Genomic DNA, 24308 nt, shown 5'->3' on the forward strand with positions numbered 1-24308 from the left:
GTTATCAGTTCAGCCGTGATCTCATTGAATGGCAGAGCAGAGCTCAACGGGCCAGATGGCCGCTTCCTGCTCCTGTTTCTGATGTTCTACCCTCCGTAAGATCAGCCATCCCACGGAATAAAGACCCCGCCTCAGCCACGTCTCCCTATCATTCAACCTCCTGGCGATGACAGCTCCTCCTGCAACTGTGCACGGCCGCCCCCTCCCTCAAAGCGGTCGACTCTCGCTTGGTGAATCGGATACTGGTTGAGTCTGGCTGCAAATGTGGGGGGGGGGGATCCTGGGGCCACAGGCCCAGGACAGGTGAGGGCCAGAGTCGACCTCAATCTATTTCTGCAAGCATGTGTGGCTGACACCTGAGGATGGTCTATGTACATCGTTTAGCCCTTTCATTCTCTTGACAGATGATTCATGCTAATGTCCATTGACAACAACAGGTAGATATATAAAATCCATATACTCGACAGCATCGAGTCCACGCTGCTGAAGATCCAGCTGCGCTGGATGGGTCACGTCTCCAGAATGGAGGACCATCGCCTTCCCAAGATCGTATTATATGGCGAGCTCTCCACTGGCCACCGTGACAGAGGTGCACCAAAGAAAAGGTACAAGGACTGCCTAAAGAAATCTCTTGGTGCCTGCCACATTGACCACCGCCAGTGGGCTGATAACGCCTCAAACCGTGCATCTTGGCGCCTCACAGTTTGGCGGGCAGCAGCCTCCTTTGAAGAAGACCGCAGAGCCCACCTCACTGACAAAAGGCAAAGGAGGAAAAACCCAACACCCAACCCCAACCAACCAATTTTCCCTTGCAACCGCTGCAATCGTGTCTGCCTGTCCCGCATCGGACTGGTCAGCCACAAACGAGCCTGCAGCTGACGTGGACTTTTTACCCCCTCCATAAATCTTCGTCCGCGAAGCCAAGCCAAAGAGAGACAGTAAAACCCCCGGTATCTGGGACCCATGGATGCTTGAGATCGTGTGTTGCCTGATTATTGAAATAATGGTGAGGAGTGCCAATTTTAACCTTCCGTGTTTTTTTTTTACCTACCGTATATACTGGCATCACTACGGAACCGTTCGTAGGCTGAAATGGCGTAAAGCGAAGATCCATTTGTGACCATTGAAGGCTTTTTTTGTAAAAGTGGAAACCCGTTCAAATTTCAAATGGCGAACGCAGGTTTCTTTGTAAAAGCAAATTTGCATGAAGCAAACATTAGTTAAGTAGGGGTTACCTGTAGTAGTTTCAGTTTTGGGGACCAATTTTTCAGGTCGAATTTGGGGTCAACTTTTACGCGGGTCACACTTTTGACCGCTGTTTAGCCCCTGGGTCGGCTGCTCAGATGGCCAGGACGGGGTGAAGTGGGGGCCTAGGAGAAAGTCTGTGGCCAGGTCGTCGGGAGCCCAGATGGGCGGGCAGTCAGAGTGATGCCAAAAATACAGGGAGTGACTTTTAAATGGGGTCGACTATTACACGAGTATATACGGTATTTACTTGCCGCGATTTTTTTTGCCAGTTGCTTGAGCTGCTGGTTGCTTGAATTCTGGATAACGGGGATTTTACTTGCACACGTGGAGAAAGTCTATTTTTTTGTGTATGTGTGAGTTTATATTGAGCTCAGAACTGGTCGGGAGCACATTGAGTGATAAGCAGATGGATCACTGGAGATGGACACAAGTTCCAGACCGGTTTTGGGGAACATGGGGCTCATGGAGGCGCCGTTGCCCGTTGAGGGTCCGTAACCTGAATAATGCACCACCTGCTCCTGTGGCTTCAGATCCAGCCTGTCGGCCTGTTGCTCCAGGTTGGTGACGGGGACCAGGTTGGTGCCAGAGTAAGGGTGGCTCACGGGAAATTGGGGTTCAGGCTTTAGGGATACCTCGGAGGCCAGCTGGGAAAGGAAGGACGGGTGGGCGAACACGGAGAAGGCAGGCTTGGCATCCGGGGGGCTCCCCCGATTCGGCAAGTCCGGAGACACCTTGCTGAGGGGCAGGCAAAGAGGCCTGCCCTGGCTTCCGGCCCGCTCCGGGTCAGGCAACGTGACCGACGGCTCCGTCTCGCCGGGCGACCCGGGGCTTTCCGGCAGCAAGGGCTGGCCAGCACCCTCCTTCAGTGAGGACGGGGTGGGGCCCTTCTTCTCGCACTTGAACCGCTTCTGCCTCCTGAGGTAGCAGCCGTTTTCGAACATGTTGCCCGAGTCCGGATGCAGGGCCCAGTAGGAGCCTTTCCCTGGTCTCTCCGGCGACCTGGGCACCTTGACGAAGCAGTCGTTGAAAGAGAGGGAATGGCGGATGGAATTCTGCCAGCGCTGCTGGTTCTGCCGGTAGTAGGGGAAGAAGTCCATGATCCACTGGTAGATCTCATTCAAAGTCAGCATCTTCTGCACCGATTGTTGGATCGCCATGGTGATGAGGGAGATGTACGAGTATGGAGGCTTGGCATGGGTGTAGGACCGCCTGAGGTTCTTGGCATCTCCTGCAAAGTCTGCGTGGTCCTGCCTATACCCTGGGCTGATGACGGGCCCTCCGCCACCATAGGGGGAGATCTGGCTCATGGGGCTTGTCTGGGACCTGATCTGCTCCATCGTCAGGCTCATCGATGTCTCCAGCTCTGCGAGGTCAGAAGCCATGCTGGTCACACCACCACATGCCAACAGATGGGGATTCGCCATCCCGACGTTCAAGTAGGACATATTGACGATCCCGGGGGGTCTTGTGTTGGCCGTATACTGATTCATGTTCCCTGGATTCATGTTGTTCATGGACTGATAAATCTAACAGGCAGATTAGAAAAAATATCATGTTAAATAGAGCATGGAAATGGAACAGTACAGGTTAACATTTTCTTTTTCATTCATATTCCACCCTAACTAATCCCTATGCCATAGGTGCTGCCTGATTAGTAAAGGATTACTTAAGGGAAGGGAATATGGGGCATAAATATTCATAAGTGTTCAGGGCTCCAATTATATTTAACAATGCATCATAACGAATCTCCCTGCCGAGTCAGCGACCACCTCCTTGACCATTCTTCCCTATCAGGATAACCACCCCGCTGACTCTGGACTTGGCTCACCCATCCCCTCTTTAACTTTAAGTGCTCTTGCTTTGTAAAATGGGTCTCCTGTCAAAACCCTGCATCTTTATTTTTAATCATTCTGTTTAACCCATTTACATTAAAACTCACATTTTATTGACATCCATTATTTCCTCGGACCACTCTGTTAGATCCTTCCCCTTCCTTCTTATGCCCTGATACTTCACCTCTGGCCTGGTTCTCCTCTGCAAATCCTTGGCGCAGGTGACTGGGCTCCGCGCGAGAATTAAACCAATTAACAGAACTAACGGCCAGAATTCAGAACAAAATGAAATGCACCCCCCCTCTTCTCTTTCCCCCCCTCCCGGTTTATCTTTACCCCCCTCCCTGGGCACCAATAACTAAGCTATGGGCTCTAATCTCCCCGCCATTTTGAGACGTGCCTTATGCACCCGCCCACCACTTGTAGCTCCCTCCCCTTCCCTTGAGCTCCCTGTATTCATTCTTACTTCTAATAAACATTCATCTTTAAACATTAACATTATAAAAAAAACATACCCCCCGCCCCCACATACTCCTCACAATTATAATATTTCCCCCGATTCCCTCTTTCCACTTTATTTACATTTACATTTAATCCCGAAGCAGTAGCCGGGTTCTTACAAAAGTCCATTACCTCCCTTGGGTCCTTAAAAAAAAGTTATTTCCCCTCCTGCCCTCACTACCTCGAGGCGTTGTTGGGTGAAGGAGGGTAAACTCGAGTTCTGAAACGGTGCACATGATGAGTCCATGAGGGATAATTAAAACAGGGATTTTCAAACTCTTCCTTTCCACCCACATTACTTAAGGTGGGATGCGAGTGGGAAGGGAAGGTTAAGAACCACTGCTCTCGACCCGATAATTACTGAAATATTTTGCTGGAGAGAAATGATCATTGGCCCATTTCCTTTGAGAGTTCTGAAATGGTGCACACAACGAGTCAATGAGGGACGATTAAAACAGGGGTTTTCAACCTTTTTCTTTCCACCCACACCCCACCTTAAGCATGTGATACTACAATTAGAATGTAACATACATGAAATTCTTTAACGTACAGCAGACAAAAAGTCTCCACTTTGTCCAGCGCCCCTCACAGAAACCTACAGTACCTGGTCTTCCCGGGTGGTCTCGCCTCCAAGTATTGACCAGGCATGTGCCTGCTTAGCTTCCGTGATCAGATTCAGGCTATTTGATGCCTGATCACAGGGAACCTATGGTATAGGGATGACTTTTAAAACTAGACGTACAGGCCCTTTCGGCCCCATGAACCTGTGCCACCCAAGCCCTGGTATGTTTCAAAGGGTGGGAGGAAACCGGACCTCCCTCGCCCTGGGGAAAACTCACACAGACTCGGGGAGAACATGCCAACTCCTTATGGACAGCACGGGATTGGAACCCGGGTTGCTGGTGCTGTAACTAGCCCTGCGGTCCCGCGAGTCTCACCCGTTTGATGAAGTCAGCAGTAATCTGCAGTTCTTTTGTGTTCCCCTCATTGGTTGAGAGGGGGTTTGGGACATCTGTGGCAAGGAAGGGCACTGGAGGATTGTGCAAGGTAACCATCTGCTGGTAACTGCCGGCTACTCTGATAAAATCACTTTGCTTAAAGGTTGAAGGCAAATAGGGTATTTTCTCCCAGTGCCGCCCCACCCACCCCCACCCCGCCGTTTAATCTGCTAAATACACTGACTCATTCCATGATGCATGTTGCAAAGTCACAAACAGAATTTCCAACAGGATGTTGCCTGGGATGGAGTGTCATGGTCATGGAGAAAGAATAGAGGGGAAAGAGAGAGGGGAGAGAGAGGGAGAGTGAGGGGAGAGATAGAGGGGGAGAGAGAGAAAGAGGGGAGAGGGAAACTGGGAGAGAGGTGGGAGAGAGAGGAGAGGGGGAGAGAGGAGAGGGGAGGGGGAGAGGGGAGGGGGAGAGGGGAGGGGGGAGAATGACAGGAGAGAGAAAGAGAGAGGGTAGTGAAAGAAGGGGGAGAGAGAGAGGGAGAGAAAGAGAGGGTAGAGAAAGGAGGAGGAGAGAGAGAGAGGGGAGAGAGGAGAGAGAGAACAATAGAAAGAGAGTGAGAGTAGTAGAGAAAAAGAATAGGAGAGAGAAAATGAGAGAGAGAGAGTGAGAGGGAGTTATTAGTTGTATCCTATGGGCACTCTGTGACCTGCTACTTCCTCCTGCAAATGTGGGGTCCACGGTCCGCAGACATGTTGGAGGGGCTGCAGATACCGGAGAGTGGATAGGCAACTTGTTGGTAGAAATAATCAGCCAATACTTCAGGGTTTGGGACCCTTTATGCCAATGTCAGTTATCAAAGACTGGTCCATTTTTCTGGAGAGGAGACAGTGAAGAGGAGACATGGTCGAGCGAAAAGTGGGGCTGAGGTAGACGGCAGGAAACTTCTCCCAGTGTCAGATACGAAGTAAAAGGGGCAAAAATTTAAAATCTCCAGATGTGAAGGGAACCGGGATCCTCGTGCAGGACGGGCTGGAGGGAAAAGTGGGTGAAAAAGGCAAATGTGATGCTGGCATTCGTTACAACCGGAATAGAATCTAAGGGCAGAGATCGAATGTTGAAGCTTCATCAGGCCCTGGTGAGGCCTCACATGGAGAATTGTGAGCAGTTTTGGGCTTTTCATTGAAGAAAGGATGGACTGATGTTGGAGAGGATGATTCCGGGAATGAGGGGGTTATTGTGTGAGGAGCGTTTGACGGCTCTTGGCCTGGACTCGTTGGGATTTAGGAGAACGAGGGGGGGTTCTCATTGAAACATTTTGAACATTGTAAGGTGTGGAGAGAGTCGATGTAGAAAGGATGTTCCCCCCACAGTGGGAGAATCCGGGACAAGGGGGCACAACTTCAGGATTGAAGGGCATCCGCTCAGAACAGAGACATGGAGGGATTTCTTCAGCCTGAGGATGGTGAACCTGTGGAATGTGGTTGTGGAGGCTGGGTCACTGGGTGTATTTAAGACAGAGATCGATGGGTTCTCGATTAGCCAGGGCACCACAGGTTGTGGGGAGAAGGCCGGGGACTGGGGTGGTATTACATTTTCCCCCACCTTTATCTGCCACAACATCTCCCCCGCACCGCCCCCCCCCCCCCCCATCTACCTGGCATCCTCCAACACCCTTGGAGGACCTGACCTGGACCCCAAAACATCGTGAAGAAAGCACGTCGGTGCCAGGGCATCACAGGCAAAACCTTTCCCACCATCGGAAACATCAACAGGGAACGCTGCCGTTGGAGAGCAGCAGGGAGCATCAAGAATTCCCCCCCCCCCACCCTGCACACGCTCTTTTCTCGCTGCCGCCATCATGAAAGAGGTCTAGGGGCCTCAAGACTCGCCAGGTTCAGGAACAGATGCTACCCCCTCCACCATCAGACTCCTCAATGACAAACTCAACCAGGAGCTCATTTAAGGGACTCTTGCTTTGCACGTGATTTATTACTGGATATTTATTTTCTGGGTTTGCAGTTTGTTGGCATTTCTTCCATTTTCACTTCTCTACATCTTTTCCTCGAGTAGTTTTTTTTTTAACACTACCAATAAGTGGTAGTTCTGCTTGGCCCACAGGAAAAAAAATCTCAGGGTTGTGCGTGATGACACATCTGGACTCTGACAATAAATCTGAACTTTGAGTCAGCGGTCGGAGATCTTCGCCCGTCTTCTACCCCAAACCGCTGTCCCACCACTCGACCCGCAACTCACCCTCCCCAAGGTTGAGCACTGCCTCATCTTCTGAGTGGGCACCCTCCCAAATGGATGGCATTAACATCGACCTCTCTGGGCTTTTGTTAAACCCCTGCCCCCCTAACCCCCTTCTTCCCCCATCCCCCATCGCCGGTCTCCTTTCACCCAGACACAATATATTCTCACGTAGTCTGGGATATTCAATTAATGCCTTGTATTAGTCTGAATTGTTTTGATTCTGAGACTTTCTGAGACTTTCTTCCCCCCCCAAAGAAGGTTTCAGGGCTGAAACGTCGACAAAATATCCTTCTCTTCTCCAGCATTTCGGTGGGTTTACCTCAATCATGGCGTCTACAGCCTGTCGTGTTTCAATCGCCTTGACGAACCACCCACCATGGCAAAAGGCGCCCCGGTAAACATAGCACAACGCCCTTCACAGTGGCACAATCTCTCCTCTCCCAACCATCTCCCCATAGCCTTCAATGCCCTGGCTAATCAAGAGCCATACGATCAGTGCCTCTCTTCATCCTGTGCATCTCTGTCAGGTCACTCCAAAGGGAAAATACTCAACCCCTCCTCATGAGGCATGCTCACCGATTCACTGTGAATCTCCTCTGCACCCTCTCTATAATATCCACATCCTTCCTGTGGAGAGGTGGCCAGTGGAGCATCAACCCTGCGGCCCGATGACCACAGTGGCGGACCAGTGAGAAGCTCTGCGTCTCGCAGGTAGTGGTCCATTGGTGATTTGAGGTGACGACCCCCTCCCCCCACCAGGGTGCGGGGCTGCCAGCTTAAGGGGGACCAGGTATCGGAGCAGAGATTTGAGAGGGAGCTGTGAGTGCTCCCGTCAGGCACCGTAAGCCTCCTGCTCATGTCAAAGGTTCGGGCCTGGCACCCAAGTTGCTGACGGATGGAACAGCATGCGGCTGTGAGAGCACGAGAGGCAAATCCACAGACACTCGGTGACCCTGAGCGAACTCTCCTTTGTTTCTCTCTCTCGTTCTGTGCGGGGCGCCAGGCAATTTCCACTGACAGTGAATCACTCAGTGGATTAAATGTAATTTCATGTAATATTACACCCATTATTACATGACAATAAGCGAATCCTGAATCTTGAACATGACCTCATGGGTCTTGAACTTGATCCCACGGATAATGAGGGCTGACTCACCACAGCCTTCTGAGCTACATTACCAACAGTTATATTGCCCAAGCACAAGGTATCTGGTCTCCCCCCCTCCCCCAACCATCGATCGCAAGTCACCCGCAGCCCTGAGTGGGTGCGTGTGACCCCCCCAACCGTTGAGTCCCACTGCCATTGTCCGCCATCCTGTCGGGTTGTCTGCTTCTCCTTCTGGGGGATGGGGGGTGTTCTCGCCAGTTCTGGATCCCCCCTGCCCCCGGAGTCAGCAACCATCTTGGACGCAGGACCCTTTGTTGCACAATGTTACGTGCAGACTTCGTTGGCTCCTTGGACAGGATGTTTAATGCCCGGTGCAAAGCCGCTGGCATTAGGACCGGGGCGGTCGAACCCTTCGGAGTGGCTCTCCCCGGTTCCACACCAGTGGCAGTGCTGCCATTTTGCGTTGATAAATAGGGTTTCAACAGCCAGATGGGTTTTCTGTGGTGTTGATCGGGGAGTAAGGGGAGCTGTGGCTTCCTGCATTCATATAGAACAGTGGCTCTCGACCTTTCCCTTCCCACTCACATCCCACCTTAAGTAATCCCTACGCCATCAGTGCTCTGTGATTAGTAAGGGGTTGCTTAAGGTGGGGTGTGGGTGTTTAAACTTTTGTTTAAGTAACCATTTGTCTTGGTGAATATCTGTTGCTGCTGGGTTCTGGGCTCGTAACACGTATTCTTTAAATGCTCAGATTTTAGCAAAATTGGGAATCGGTAGAGAAGGGATTAGATCCCAAGTGTTGTGATTATGGAAGAATCCAAGCAGACTTGCCAGTTGAATGAGAGAAGGAAGGAGATTCTTTTCAGTGACATTGCTGTCAAGTTACTAAACTGGCGACCGGACTCCCAGACCATGGATCCAGACACACGGGTTCAAATTCAATGCACAACCCTGCATACAAACCTGCTGACGATACCACGGGAGGGGGTGATGAGTCAGCTTACAGGGTGGGGGGGGGTGCGGAGAATGGAAACTTGGCCGGACGGTGCACCAACAACAACCTCACGCTCAGTGTCACCAAAACCAAGGAGCCGATGGTTGACCCCAGGAAGGTGGACAATCCTGGGATCATCAGGGTGGGGGGGGGGGGGGATCAGAGGCCGAGAGGGTGAGCAAATTTAAATCCCCCTGGGAGTCACGCTATCTCAGAGGATCTCTCCTGGACCCAATGCACTAAGGTCATCGGGGAGGAGGACCAGGAACTTGAAGGTAAAAAAATCTGCTCCTTCCCCTCCCAAGCCAGGCCCTCTTCACCCTGCCACCATCGGGGAAGGGGCCTGAAGGTGAGTGCCCAGCAGCACAAGGACGGTTTCTCCCCACCACCACCCCCCCACCCCACCACCAGATTCCTGGACGAACCACAGACACAGCCTGACCTTTTCCTCCTTCTTGGCCTTGATATTTCTTTTTTTTTTAAAAGCTTTGGTGCGACATCGCACCTTGGCAGACTTCTACAGAGGTGCGGTGCACGGTCGGGTGTGGGGACACTCCCCCACTTCCCCAAGCGGAAAGCTCGGTAGTGGACACAGACCAGGATATCACAGTCAAAACTCTCACCCACCGTAGAGAGCTTCACCATCGATCATCAAGGATTCCTCCGCCACCCAGTTCTGTTCTCGCTGCTGCCGTCAGGAAAGAGGTCCTGGGGCCACAGGGCCCATGCCCACCAGGTTCAGGAACACCGGCTCCCCCTCCACCGTCGGACTCCTCAACAGCAAACTCAATGGGGGGCTCATTTGTTGTCTCACCGTGATGATTATGGACCACCCAGGAGACACAAACCAGTCCTCATTGAGGGGTCGGCAGTTGTGAGGGTCAAGAAACGCAAAACTGCTGGGTGTCCCCATCTCTTGGCCACAGTTTAGTGGCTGGGCCATTTAGGGGGAAAAGCTTACGGATCTGTAGACCCTCAGAAGGCCAATTCTCAGGGCGCTTTCAAGAAAGAGTTAGATTGAGCTCTTAAAGATAGTGGGGCGAAGGCAGGGACAGTGGGGGGACTGTGGACGACCGGCCATGATCACAGTGGATGGCGATGATGGTTGAATGACCTACCATTGCCTATCGCATCGACACAATCACGAAGATGGCCTGCTGGTGGCTATACCCCATCAGAAGATTCAGTTGTCACCAAAGACCCTCGTAAACCTCCACAGGCAGTCCCGTGGGGAGCATCATGGTCTGTTCTGGACTCTCAGGACAAGAATAAACTCCAGAGGGTCATGAACCCGGCCTGCACTGTCATGGGTCCCAGACACCACTCCATCGAGGACGTCGACACGAGGCAGTGTCTTAATAAAGCAGCCCCTCTCCTCAAATACCCCCCACCACCACCCTCTTCACTCTGCTACCCTCGGGGAAAAGGTCTGAGAGCCCGAGGACGAGCACCCAGTGGCACAAAGGCGACTTCTTCCCCCCGCTTTCAGATTCCTGGACGGACGATGACCCCCAGACATGGCCTCACTTTCTCTTTCATTCCATTAATTCTGTACTTTTTAAACGTATTTACAGGACTGTAATTTATATTAACTTTGCACCCGGCTCTGCCCCATACTGTTGCCCTGAAACAAGACGTTTTGTGGCACACACCTGTGGTGAATCTCTGCTAAGTTGTCTGTCTCCAATAAGCCTGTGCCAATAAGCTTGATTCTGCTTCAGCCCGCAAGAGCTCTCATCACTCCCTGAAGGCTCCAGGGTCCCTCTACCCCCCGTGCTCCCCGCGGGGAGATTCTGCAGTTACATGGTGAAAGAGGGGAGAGGAGCTGAGGGGAGAGGCGCTAGGGGGAGAACAAGGCCAGGAAGGTGCAGGAATGGAGAACTGGTGGCGGGGCTCTTGTGGTGGGGCTCTTGTGGCGGTCAGCGTGTCACCATCACGGCAGCCGGGGCTGGGTGGGAGTTCAGATCCTGCGCTGTCCATAAGGAGTTTGTACATTCTCTCCGTGTCTGTGTGGGCTTCCTCCGGGGGGGGGGTGGGGGGGGGGGGGGGGTGGTGGGGGGGGAAGGCTCTGGTTTCTTCAAAAACAGGGTCGGTTGGTCAACGGGCACGGGTTCAAGTGTCTGAAAGGCCTGTTTACTATGTTGTATGTCTAAATTAATGGAGTTTGCACTGATTCAAGGGGACAAATGGCCTCCGTCAGACCCTAATGAAAATCTGTCCTCTGAGGTAATGGGGGAAATATCCTGATCACCACAAGCCAATGCCGACGAATGCTAACAAACGCAGACGAGCATACACTGGGGACTGTGTATCAGAACAATGCACTGCCCCTGGGTGATTGGAGCAGAGGGGTTAGGGTTGGGGGGAGGGGGAGTGGAAGATGGGGGGACAATACCTGATGGTCGGGTGTAGGGGATGGAGGGAGAACCAGGGAGGCGTGGGTGAAGAGGGCGAGATGCGTTTTGCTAGCGTCTGTCACCACCTTCCATGTTCCTCACTCCCCTCCCTCTCTCTGCAATCTCCACCAGCTGCTACAAACCCTCTCCCCATTCCAGTCTCTCTCCTGTTCCCCCAAACCCATCGCTTGTCTACAGCTGCATAGCCCCCATTTCCCTTCTAAACTGTGCCTTTCTCCCTCTCCACAAACCCCCTCTCCTCCCTCTGTCTGCCTCCCTCTTTCCTCTCCCTCTCTCTGTGTCTGTCTCCCTCTCTCTCTCCCTCTCTGTGTGTGTCTCTCTCTCCTTCTCTCCCCCTCTCTCTCTCCGCCTCTGTATGTCTCTCACTCTCTCCCCTCTCCACCTCCTCTCTCTTCCTCTCTGTGTGTCTCTCTCTCTCCTTCTCTCCTCCTTTCTCTCCCCTCTATGTGTGTGTGTCTCTCTCTCTCCTCTCCCCCTTTCTGTGTCTCTCTCTCTTCTTCTCTCCCCCCTCTCTCTCTCCTCCTCTATGTGTGTCTCTCTCACACTCTCTCTTCCCTTCTCCCCCCCTCCTCTCTCTCCCTCTCTGTTCATCTCTCTCATGCTTTCCTTCTCTTCCCTCTCTCGCCCCCCCTTTAAAACTCTTCAGAAGTTACCGTCTGGGACCAAATCACATTTGCTACCTGTCCTCATCTCTCTCCCCACCCCCCCTTCATCTCTTCACCCTCTGCATTACATTCGGTCCACGAGATGTCCCAGAACTATCGCAGGACACCAGCCGAGGGGCTTCCGCAATGGGTTTGGGGCTTTGCAATCTCCCATCCTTTTTAAACCACTGATATACCCCAGCAGCCGTGGCCAAACCTCTGGAAAAGCTTCGTGCCCCGAACCGTTCCCCAAAGGGGTAGATGTCAACATTATAACTTTGCACATATCGACAAGACCCACACCTCCCTCCCCACCCGGTAAATTAGATCTGAAATGACTCAAAATTCCCCCCCATCGAATGAAACGATGTAATTGAACTGACCTCATTCTCCGGGTAATAACTGTCCCAGTCAGAAGGATTCATCCCGTCTATTTTAATCCCATTCAACATTGTGAGTTGAGGTGCCGCACCCCCCCCTTTGTCGTTCCTAGCCTCCGAGACGCTAGCAAAGAAGGGACTTAAAAGCGTGTTAAAGACCGGCGAGAGTGTCCGCTTCTCTCTCTCTCTCTCTTCCTCGCTCTGTGTCCTTCCCTGGACTTCAATCTGCCTCTCCTGGAGCCAAAATTTAAATAATCATTTCCCACCTCCTGAGCCTCCCAGTTCAAACCCCCCCCCCCCCCACCTCCTGCCTGCCTATTGTACACCTGGCAAGGATAAGTAACTCATTTAAATGCAGTCACCACTTGCTGTAGTTGGGGTGGGGGGGTGGGGGGAGGTGCTAAGTAAAAGCTCTTGGTGGTAAAAGTTATACCATGTCCACACAGCGCCTGCTCTGTTCTTGCTGCTGCCATCAGCAGAGAGGTGCAGGGGCCACAAGGCTCGCCCCACCAGGTCCAGGACCCTCCACTGTCAGAGTCCTCGCCCAGGGACTCATTCAAGGACTCGGACTTTCTGCGTTATTTATCGCTGGATATTTATTTTCTGTATCTCTCAGCATGTTTGCACTGGCTTCTTGTTTACATTTCTGTCTCTTGTGCGCACACCTTTACTTGGATACAATTTTTTTTTTTTGGCGTGACCAATAAGCAGGCTGCTGTCACACCGACCCCTCCGCGGGAGAGTGCCCCGGCCGGCCAGCCTCTGGGGGAGAGAGGATGCCCAGTCGCCGCAAAGGTGCGGATCGGCAGTCAGTCCACAGCCCTGCAGGGAGGATCCCTGGGGCCTCCCCTTCGACGTGATCCACCCGGGGATCGTTGTCTGGAGAGGGTGTGCAAAATCATCAAGGAACAGGAGGATCAGGGCCACCGCCACCAGGCTGAGGGGCAGTTTCTTCCCATGGGCAGCGAGGATGCTGAATGACCAAGGGGAACCACTCCCACTCACCCTCTTAGACTCTCATATTTATGAAACAAGATTTATTTGTGTAGGTGAAATCCTTGTCCTGTGCGTGTGTATGGCTTGTCTGGTTGTGTGTCTGCATGTTTTGCACTGAGGACCGGAGAATGCGGTTTCGTCGGGTTGTACTTGTGCGATCGGACGGCAATGAACTCGCTTTGAATCTTAGGGTTGTATGTGATCTCATCTAGGAGTGGGAGGGGCGCGGTCCCACAGGCACGTGGGGGGGGGGGGCAATCGGGTCTTTGAGCGGGAAGGGGGATGGAGAGCTGGAGGGGAGAGAGAGGGAGGGGGAGCGGGTTAGCAGGTACCGGAGAGGTCCACGTCCGTGCTGCAGTGCCAACACACGGCCGCAAACCTCGAAGGCCGTACCACAGGCTCCAATGAGCTCGAAGCGTGCGTCCTTTCTGGCTCCGTGAGCTCTGCTCCTGCCCAAGGGCCGGCGTGAGCCTTTTATGTGATTGGCAGGGGGTAAGCGGAGCCAGTCTCCCAGCTGACCTCGCTGCAGGGACCCCGTGCAGGAGGCGCAGGCAGTCGCTGACCGTCCCCTGGTTGTAGCGCCACCCGAGGGGTCCGGATTTGATGGAACATGAGGGCCATATCCTCCCCTCTCTTCCATATCCAGTTGTGGGACGGTTCTCCTCCCCCACCCCCTCACCATTTTGTCCTGCGCGTCTTGCCCACGTCGGTTCAGTATCTGCGCTGTTTGACCTGCTGAGTTTTTACTTCAACCGCGGTGCCTGCAGACTTCGGTGTTTTCCAATATTCCGAGTGCGGGCTGAACCTGATACAAATCTGAAATCAAACCCAAGTCTTATTGCTCTGCACCATAACCTCACGGCAGCTCCTGACCTCGATCACAAGGTGGCCTTCTGCAGAATCAGGATTTACTGTCATGAACAAGTCAGAAATTTGCTGTTTTGGGGCATCATCACAGGGCAAACATTCATAATATAACCATCTTAAAACGTTACTATTAAAAAAGTAGTGCCCGAAAAGTTGGGCAGTGCCTGTGCTTCATTGGTCTGATGGGGGGTGTGGGAAGAAGCCGTCCTTGTGCCGCTGGGGGCTCGTCTCCAGGCTCCCAGACCTTTTCCCTGATGGGAGCAGAGTGAAGAGGGTGGGGTCTTTGAGGATAGAGCTGCTTTATTAAGACCCCGCCACACTTCGATGTCCTCGATGGAGTCTCGGGCCCGTGATGTCGCAGGCTGAGTTAACGACCCTCTGGAGTTTATTCCTGTGTAAATCATCCCAAAATATTGATATACTTATTTCAAATTGTATCTCAGTGGTTTTCAAACATTTTCTTTCCCCTCATGTCCCCCTCTGTGATCAGTAAGGGATTGCTTAATGTGGGATGTAAGTGGGAGGGGAAGGTTGAGAATCACTACTCTGGACCTGATTGTTACTGAGATATTTTGCTTGAGAAAGATGATCATTATCCCATTTCCTTTGGGAGTTCTGAAACAGTGCACATGACGAGTCCACGAGTGGCGATTAAAACAGGGCTTTTCAAACTTTCTCTTTCCACCTTAAACAACCCCTTACTAACCACAGAGCACCAATGGCATTGGGATTACTAAACGTGGAAAGAAGATGTTGGAGAACGACTGATGTAAACATGATTATTATCTGCTGTGCCCAATTGTGGGCTATAGTTCGGTTTGGTTGGGATATATACATGTACAGGCAGATGATTTTAATTTAGACATACTGCACGGTAACAGGTCCTTCTGGCCCACAAGCCCATGCCCCCAATTAACCTACAACCCCCCCCATACATTTTGAAGGGTGGGAGGAAACCAGAGCCCCTAGAGGAAACCCACACATGTCATGGGAAGAACGTACAAACCCCTTACTGACAGCACCGGATTCGAACTCAGGTCCCTGGTGCTGTAACAGTACACTTAACCGTGGTTATGACTTCGAACTTGAGCCTGCACCTTTTAGTGCCCCCCAACCCTCGCCGCCCCCCTCACCTTGAGTGCTCTCATCCCCTCCCCGGACGAGGAGTCCATGATCCCACCCTGGGACGTGGGTGCAAATGGTGGGGGGAGAGGGGAGGGCAGTGAGACAGCCTTGAGGACGGACGGCCCCCTCCCGGGGCAGTGCGCCCCAGCAGGCAGAGCCTCTCGACGCCCAAGGCCCTGGTTTGATGCCCACCTGGGCCATTGCCAGCACGGAGTTCTCCCTCTGACCAGGGTGGATGACCACCCCAAGGTGTTCTGGCGCCCTCCCTCCTCCTGAAAGCCCGCAGACGTCAGGGTGGGGAGGGAAGGTGGGTAAATTGGCCCTGGCGTGTGACCTAGGATGTAGAATCCAACGGGGAGGTGGGGTGGGATTGATGGGAAAGTAGGGAGAATAGAACCTGGGGTAAGGGCATGGAAGAACCAGGCCCTTCATCCTGTCTCCTCCATTGACCTGCATAAAGCCCCACCCCATCTACAGCTTCCTCTGGCAGCAAGTGGCACTAATGTTTGTGCGGATTTGATAGGCTGATGGGCCTAGTTCTCAATGTTTCAAATGTACTCACACGTGTACACACACGCTCACATGCACACACTCATGCTCATACACACAAATACTCACTAACTTACACACACACACACAAACGCACACGTGCACACACACACATACACACATGCACATACACACACACTCACACACCCACACACATGCACATACACACACACACAGACACACCCACACACATGCACATACACACACACTCACACCCACACACATGCACATACACACACCCACACACATGCACATACACACACACTCACACCCACACACATGCACATACACACACACACCCACACACATGCACATACACACACACTCACACCCACACACATGCACATACACACACACTCACACCCACACACATGCACATACACACAAACTCACACCCACACACATGCACATACACACACACACCCACACACATGCACATACACTCACACACCCACACACATGCACATACACACACACACTCACACCCACACACATGCACATACACACACACACTCACACACCCACACATGCACATACACACACACCCACACACATGCACATACACACACACTCACACCCACACATGCACATACACACACACTCACACCCACACACATGCACATACACACACACACCCACACACATGCACATACACTCACACACCCACACACATGCACATACACACACACCCACACACATACACATACACACACACTCACACCCACACACATGCACATACACACACACTCACACCCACACACATGCACATACACACACACCCACACACATGCACATACACTCACACACCCACACACATGCACATACACACACACACACCCACACACATGCACATACACTCACACACCCACACACATGCACATACACACACACTCACACACCCACACACATGCACATACACGCACACACCCACACACATGCACATACACACACCCACACACATGCACATACACACACACACTCACACACCCACACACATGCACATACACACAAACACCCACACACATGCATATACACACACACTCACACCCACACACATGCACATACACACACACACTCACACCCACACACATGCACATACACACACACCCACACACATGCACATATACACACACACACTCACACCCACACACATGCACATACACACACACTCACACCCACACACATGCACATACACACACACACCCACACACATGCACATACACACACACTCACACCCACACACATGCACATACACACACACCCACACACATGCACATACACACACACTCACACCCACACATGCACATACACACACACTCACACCCACACACATGCACATACACACACACACCCACACACATGCACATACACTCACACACCCACACACATGCACATACACACACACCCACACACATACACATACACACACACTCACACCCACACACATGCACATACACACACACTCACACCCACACACATGCACATACACACACACCCACACACATGCACATACACTCACACACCCACACACATGCACATACACACACACTCACACACCCACACACATGCACATACACGCACACACCCACACACATGCACATACACACACCCACACACATGCACATACACACACACCCACACACATACACATACACACACACTCACACCCACACACATGCACATACACACACACTCACACCCACACACATGCACATACACACACACCCACACACATGCACATACACTCACACACCCACACACATGCACATACACACACACTCACACACCCACACACATGCACATACACGCACACACCCACGCACATGCACATACACACACCCACACACATGCACATACACACACACACTCACACACCCACACACATGCACATACACACAAACACCCACACACATGCATATACACACACACTCACACCCACACACATGCACATACACACACACACTCACACCCACACACATGCACATACACTCACACACCCACACACATGCACATACACACACACCCACACACATACACATACACACACACTCACACCCACACACATGCACATACACACACACTCACACCCACACACATGCACATACACACACACCCACACACATGCACATACACTCACACACCCACACACATGCACATACACACACACTCACACACCCACACACATGCACATACACGCACACACCCACACACATGCACATACACACACCCACACACATGCACATACACACACACTCACACACCCACACACATGCACATACACACAAACACCCACACACATGCATATACACACACACTCACACCCACACACATGCACATACACACACACTCACACACACACACATGCACATACACACACACACTCACACCCACACACATGCACATACACACACACTCACACCCACACACATGCACATACACACACACCCACACACATACACATACACACACACTCACACCCACACACATGCACATACACACACACTCACACCCACACACATGCACATACACACACACCCACACACATGCACATACACTCACACACCCACACACATGCACATACACACACACTCACACACCCACACACATGCACATACACGCACACACCCACACACATGCACATACACACACCCACACACATGCACATACACACACACTCACACACCCACACACATGCACATACACACAAACACCCACACACATGCATATACACACACACTCACACCCACACACATGCACATACACACACACTCACACACACACACATGCACATACACACACACACTCACACCCACACACATGCACATACACACACACTCACACCCACACACATGCACATACACTCACACCCACACACATGCACATACACACACTCACACCCACACACATGCACATACACACACACTCACACCCACACACATGCACATACACACACACTCACACCCACACACATGCACATACACACACACACCCACACACATGCACATACACACACACACTCTCACACACACTCACACACGCGCGCACACACAGGCCACCAGTAAACAGGTGAGCCGGGGGAGCGCTCACTGGGCACAATTCATTAGCAGCAACTCCTGTGGTCAGTGACAATGCCTGGGACCTCCCTGCTGCTACAGGAAGCCAGGTCCCACACGGCCACAGGAAGCCAGTCTCCTCTCATCCCCCACCCTTCACCCTTACTGCTTAAAGATACAAATCAGGAGACCAGCAGGATGAGGAAGGGGCAGGGAGGGGGAGAGATATTGTGAGCTCTAAGAACATAGAACATGACAGCACAGTCCAGGCCCTTCAGCCCACGATGTTGTGCTGCCCAATATAATCCTACCCAACAATCTAACCCTTCCTTCCCTCATACCCGTAACCCTCTATTTTCCTTCCATTCGTGGGCCTGGCTATGAATCTATTAAATGCCCCTAATGTTCCAGCTCCATCACCACCCCCCGGCAAGACATTCCAGGCCCCTGCAACTCTCTGGATAAAAAACATCCCCCTAATATCTCCCCTAAACTTCCCTCCCCTCCCTTCACTCTGTACAGGCATCCTCTGGTGTTTGTCGATCCTGCCTTGGGAAACAGGCGCTGGCCATCCACCATGTCTACACCTCGATCGAGTCTCCTCTCATCCTTCTTCGCTCCAGAGAGAAAAGTCCCAGCTCTGCTAACCTTGCCTCATAAGACACGTTCCCCAATCCAGGCGACATCCCGGTGAATCTCTTCTGCCCCCTCTCCATGGCGTCCCCATCCTTCCTGTATTGAGGCGCCCAGGCCTGAACACAATATTCCAAAATAACATGGTTATTTTGTTCAGCGCCAGTGATCGGGACTGGCGTTCGAACCCCGAGCTGTCTGTGAGGAGTGTGCACATTCTCCCTGTGTTCTCCATGGGTTTTCCCTGGGGGGCTCCATTTTCCACCCACTGTTCGAAACATTTGCTGGTTAATTGGGTGTCGAATGAAGATCTACCAGGACCAATGCCTGAAGAGGGCGCACAAAATCAGTAAACCTGTGCGGACTCGAAAGGCCAACATGGCCTGTTTCCGCTCTGTAAATGGTTATATGGTTATATGGAATGGATGGCATGAGCCCCAAATAGCCTGTCACTGTGCAGTATATCTAAAAAATGCTTCTTCAGGTGGTACCACGGAGACCATTCTGGCCAGTTGCATCACTGCCTAGTATGGAGGTGTCAACTCTCAGGACAGGAATAAACTCCAGAGGGTGGTTAACTTGGCCTGCGGGCCCTAGACTTCACTCCATTGAGGATGTCGACATGAGGCGGGGTCTTAAAGCAGCCTGGCTCCTCAAAGACCCTCCCCACCCCCAACAGTATCTGATAGATGTTTTCAATGTAAAAAAGAAATGGGAACAACAATTCATGCAATCTGGACATGTGAGAAAGTAGAAAAATTTTGGGAAGATCTCAATCAGATATTAAATAAAATAACAGAAAACAATATACCAAAGAATCCAGAGATCTTCCTCCTAAGTAACATAAAAAACAAAGAATTTGGAATTGATTTGGAGGATGCATAAAAAAGATTTGTTAAGATAGCTCTAGCCGTAGCAAAAAAATGTATTATGTCAACCTGGAAATTGGAAGATAATTTGAAAATACAACAATGGTATATAGAAATGAATAAATGTATTCCATTAGAAAAAATAACATATAGTTTAAGAAATAATATTGAAATATTCGAACAAATATGGGAGCCTTATGTTAAACACAATAGTGACAATCACTACCTAAGTTAACGGAAGGAAAAGGAAATGAAAAGAATGGACTCAGTGGAATTTCTGGAGTATTTTTATTGAATGACAACATTGTCTGACTGGTTTAATGTATCCTAGATTTTATACCTTAAATGGACGGGAGGGGGGAGGTGGGGAGGGTGGGATGGGAGGAGTGGGGGGAGAAAATGGCACTGTACATGTGTGAAAAGGAAAAAGTGTGTATCATGGTTAATGCGATTTATGGTGTGAAAAATAAAAATTTTTAAAAATTTTTTTTTAAAAAAGGCCCTCCCCACCCAGGCCACACCCTCTTCACTCTGCTACCATCAGGGAAAAGGTTCAGGAGCCTGAAGACGAGCACTCAGCAGCACAAGGATGGCTTTTTCCCCTCCGCCATCAGATCAATGAACCAGACTCTGCCCAACTTTGAATTTTCGTGCATTATTTGTATTTATTTCGTAAGGTGGTTTCTAGAAACACTTGCCCTTGTGAAGCTGCCGCAAGACAACGGATTTCATGACGTGCTAATGAGGATACATTCTGATTCTGAGATAAATAACGTGACTGTGGCGGCTCACAACAAGGCAGGCGAACCGGCCCTGCTTGTAAGCCATGCGGTGGAGCAGCCGGCCAAAATAGCACCGTCGGGGGTTTCCCTTCCTTCCAGCTCGGGCTCAGAAACCCGCGCTTGGGGAACCACATGACGCCTGGATGATGTCAGCGCCCTCCAGCGCGGTTCTCAGCCAGGTCCGGGCTAGGAGTATAAGTGCAGGCCAGCAGCCTGCAATAAACTAGTCTGCTCACTGAGCTCAACTCGTCTGGTTGTGTGTGTAATTGCAGGAGCAGTGTAGTGGCCGTTACATGACCTTCTTATTGAGTTTTACATGAAGCGTGAACTGGATGCAAAGCACGTGTGAAAATGCTCCAGTGCAATAATTTGAGGGTGGGGGGGGGGGGGGGGGGTGACAGAGACGGGGAGGTGTGGGGGGGGGGGGGGGTGACAGAGACGGGGAGGTGTAGGGGACCGGAGGGCGTTACAGAGTCAGGGAGGAGCGTCATGGACCAGAGGGGATTACAGAGACAGGGAGGGGTGTAGTGGAGGGGTGTGTGTGTGAGACAGAGGGAGAGAGCTCCTCCTTGCCGTGTTCAGCACTGTGACTGTGTACCAGGTTCGGCCGAACACCAGGGGGCAGGGTTGACCAGCAAACGGACCCCGTGCAGCGATTGCCCAGAACCTGACGTGCCCTTCGCTCAGTGTCCATTATTCTGTAGCTCCCCCTGTCACGTCTTCTCCGCCTCTGCACCACCATATGGCACAGACTGGCCCTTCAGCCCATCTTATCGCTGCCAGACACACGTCCCTATCCCTGCGAAACCCATCTCCCAACTGACGGGAGTGGCCCTCAGATATGAGATTCCTGTCTCCTCGCTCCCTGATTGCCTTCTGGATCCGGAAACATTGGGAGGGTCTGCCTCTCCCCCACCCCTCAGACTGTGAGCTCTCGATTCAACACACCTTAGATCTGTTCTAGATCCTCTCTCTCCGACCGTCAACGACCCTCACCATTCTCTCTGCTTTGTGGAAAGGTTTTTCCACCACAAGGCCATCAGGCAGTGGTCAGCACGGAACGTCCTAGTCACTGAGAGACGAGAACTCGGGCAGACCGTCCATCTGGCAGAATGACTCACCACCAGGGTTCACGAAAAAGCAGCATGACTTGGCCTGGCTGGGGGGTGAGTGGAGTCCTCCCAGTCAGATCTTCCCGTACAACCAGAAGATCACAATGTGGGCTCAAACAAGGGAGAGAGTGGATAATGGGATTGGGGTGAGGTGAGAGCGGGGGCAGTGGGATCAGTGTGGAGACCGACACGGGGCAGTGGAATCAGTGTGGGGACTGACACGGGGCTGTGGGGAGAGAGCGGGGCAGTGAGATCGATGTGGGGACTGACACGGGGCTGTGGTGAGAGAGCGGGGCAGTGGGATCAGTGTGGGGACCGATGGAGCTGTGGGGAGAGCTGGGAAGGGTATTTTATGCTTCCTCTGTTCCATGAAGGGATCGTAACATTTTTATCCCTCGTCGAGACGTGTGGGATTCTGAGAATTCACAATGATGTCGGAAATTAACACTCTGCTCTTAGCCTCCCCTTCACCCCCTCCCTCCTCACTCCGTCGTTCCTCCGCTCCCCCTCCCTCCTCACCCCTTCCCTCTGCCCCCTACTTCCTCACCCCGTCCCACCTCAACCCCTCCCTTCACCCCCTCCCTTCTCATGTCCCCTCCCTCCACGCCACCCCTCCAGAGGTGTGACACTCCTTCTGCCTGTCTTGGGGGGGGGGGTGGTGGTGGAGTTGGAACATGGGGAGCGATCTGGTGGAGATGGTGGGGGCTGGGTGAGAGTTCTGACCCCCTCCCCTGGCCCATGTCCATGACCAGGATCTACAACGCCTGTGCAAAACCTCTCTTCGTCTCTGCCACTGTTTACACGCCCCACGTCCACCTCAGAGAGCCCACACTACCCCCCACCCCCAAACCTGCAAAGTGAAGGCAGGTACTTCGAAATTCTTGAAGGAGTTAAAAATGTTGGACCAAGTCATTAAGCTGGAGAGATCTCTGCTGACAAACTCTCCAGTTGGAGGGAATCAGTTGTTCCTCAGCTGGGAACAGATTTTGGACGAGACTCACGTTAGAGGGCGACTCAATTCCAACTTCACTTAAGCCCCCTTGTCGAAGAGCTCAGTTCCGAAACGTTGGTGACCCTGGGCTTTGGAGAGATGCTGCGTGACCTGCTGAGTTTTTCCAGCCACGTCTGTGGTGTTGCAAAGTCTGCAGAATTTCTGGTATTAACCCTGGAGTGGCCTGGCTGGATCATTCTGGGTCACCTTAAAACGTGGCGGGGTGAGGGGGGGGGGGGTTGGGTGGATGAGGGAGCGCTGTGTTTATCTAAACTCGGCAGAACGTTCTCCTTCCCAGATCACCCCCCCCCCCCCAACCACTGGCCATGGGCAGCAGCACCCGACCTTCCTCCTGGGACCCTCACAGCGCTCCCGTCTCAACGCTGACTTCGACAACGCCAGGCAGGAACTCCCACACAACTCCTTCCCCATCCACTGACCCCCCGCCCCCCAACCCAGATCATTCCCTGCGGAACTTGGCAGTTTAAAATTAAGAGGGATTTTTCTTTTCTAAGACAATGGGCACCGGTGATGAACCTTCAGGGACGAGCTGATGATCGCCCGGGGTTGGGTAGATCCTACTTTCAATTCAAATCCTGGATTTGCATTGTAAATAGATCCAAAAAAGCCCAGAACCATGGTACTGCCGGTGGATTCCAGACAGATATTTCTGAAATTTATAAAGAGGAGAGAGGCCAATCCTGTCAGATTTCCCACATTCCCTCTCTGGCACATGATCCGAGAAACTCCACAAAGATCTTGCTGCATTTAGCAACACCCCGCGGGGCTTTCGCGTCAGTGATGGTCAACTCAATTGAAAAGGGCTTCAAAAAGACATTTATCCTCCCGCAGCCCTCCCTCCTCGCCTCCTCACCGCCCCTAACTCCTCCTTCCCCACCCCTCCCTCCCCTCACCGCCCCTCCCTCCTCACCACATCTCCCATCTCTGTAACTCCCTCTGTCCCCTACACCCCTCCCTGTCTCTGTAACCCCTTCTGGTCCCC

General features: G+C 52.1%; 1 protein-coding gene across 5 annotated transcripts; it reads right to left on the bottom strand.

Moving 5' to 3' along the window:
- Positions 1-844: 844 nt before the first annotated feature.
- LOC138741780 (forkhead box protein A2-like) lies at positions 845-22279 on the bottom strand. Of its 5 annotated transcripts, XM_069896069.1 has the most exons (3): positions 22151-22256; positions 14004-14140; positions 845-2774 (listed from the first exon to the last, which is right to left on the bottom strand). In XM_069896069.1, the coding sequence occupies exons 2-3, from the start codon at positions 14004-14006 to the stop codon at positions 1608-1610; spliced, it is 1170 nt and encodes a 389-aa protein (XP_069752170.1). In that variant the 5' UTR covers positions 14007-14140; positions 22151-22256; the 3' UTR covers positions 845-1607. The 5 variants fall into 5 exon arrangements, with proteins under 5 accessions (XP_069752170.1, XP_069752171.1, XP_069752172.1 ...); XM_069896070.1 differs by lacking the exon at positions 14004-14140 and having other exon boundaries at positions 22199-22279; XM_069896071.1 differs by lacking the exon at positions 14004-14140 and having other exon boundaries at positions 22151-22214.
- Between the last annotated feature and the right edge of the window lie 2029 nt (positions 22280-24308).

Source organism: Narcine bancroftii, chromosome 8, assembly GCF_036971445.1.
Source record: "Narcine bancroftii isolate sNarBan1 chromosome 8, sNarBan1.hap1, whole genome shotgun sequence".
Classification (NCBI taxonomy): Eukaryota; Metazoa; Chordata; class Chondrichthyes; order Torpediniformes; family Narcinidae; genus Narcine; species Narcine bancroftii.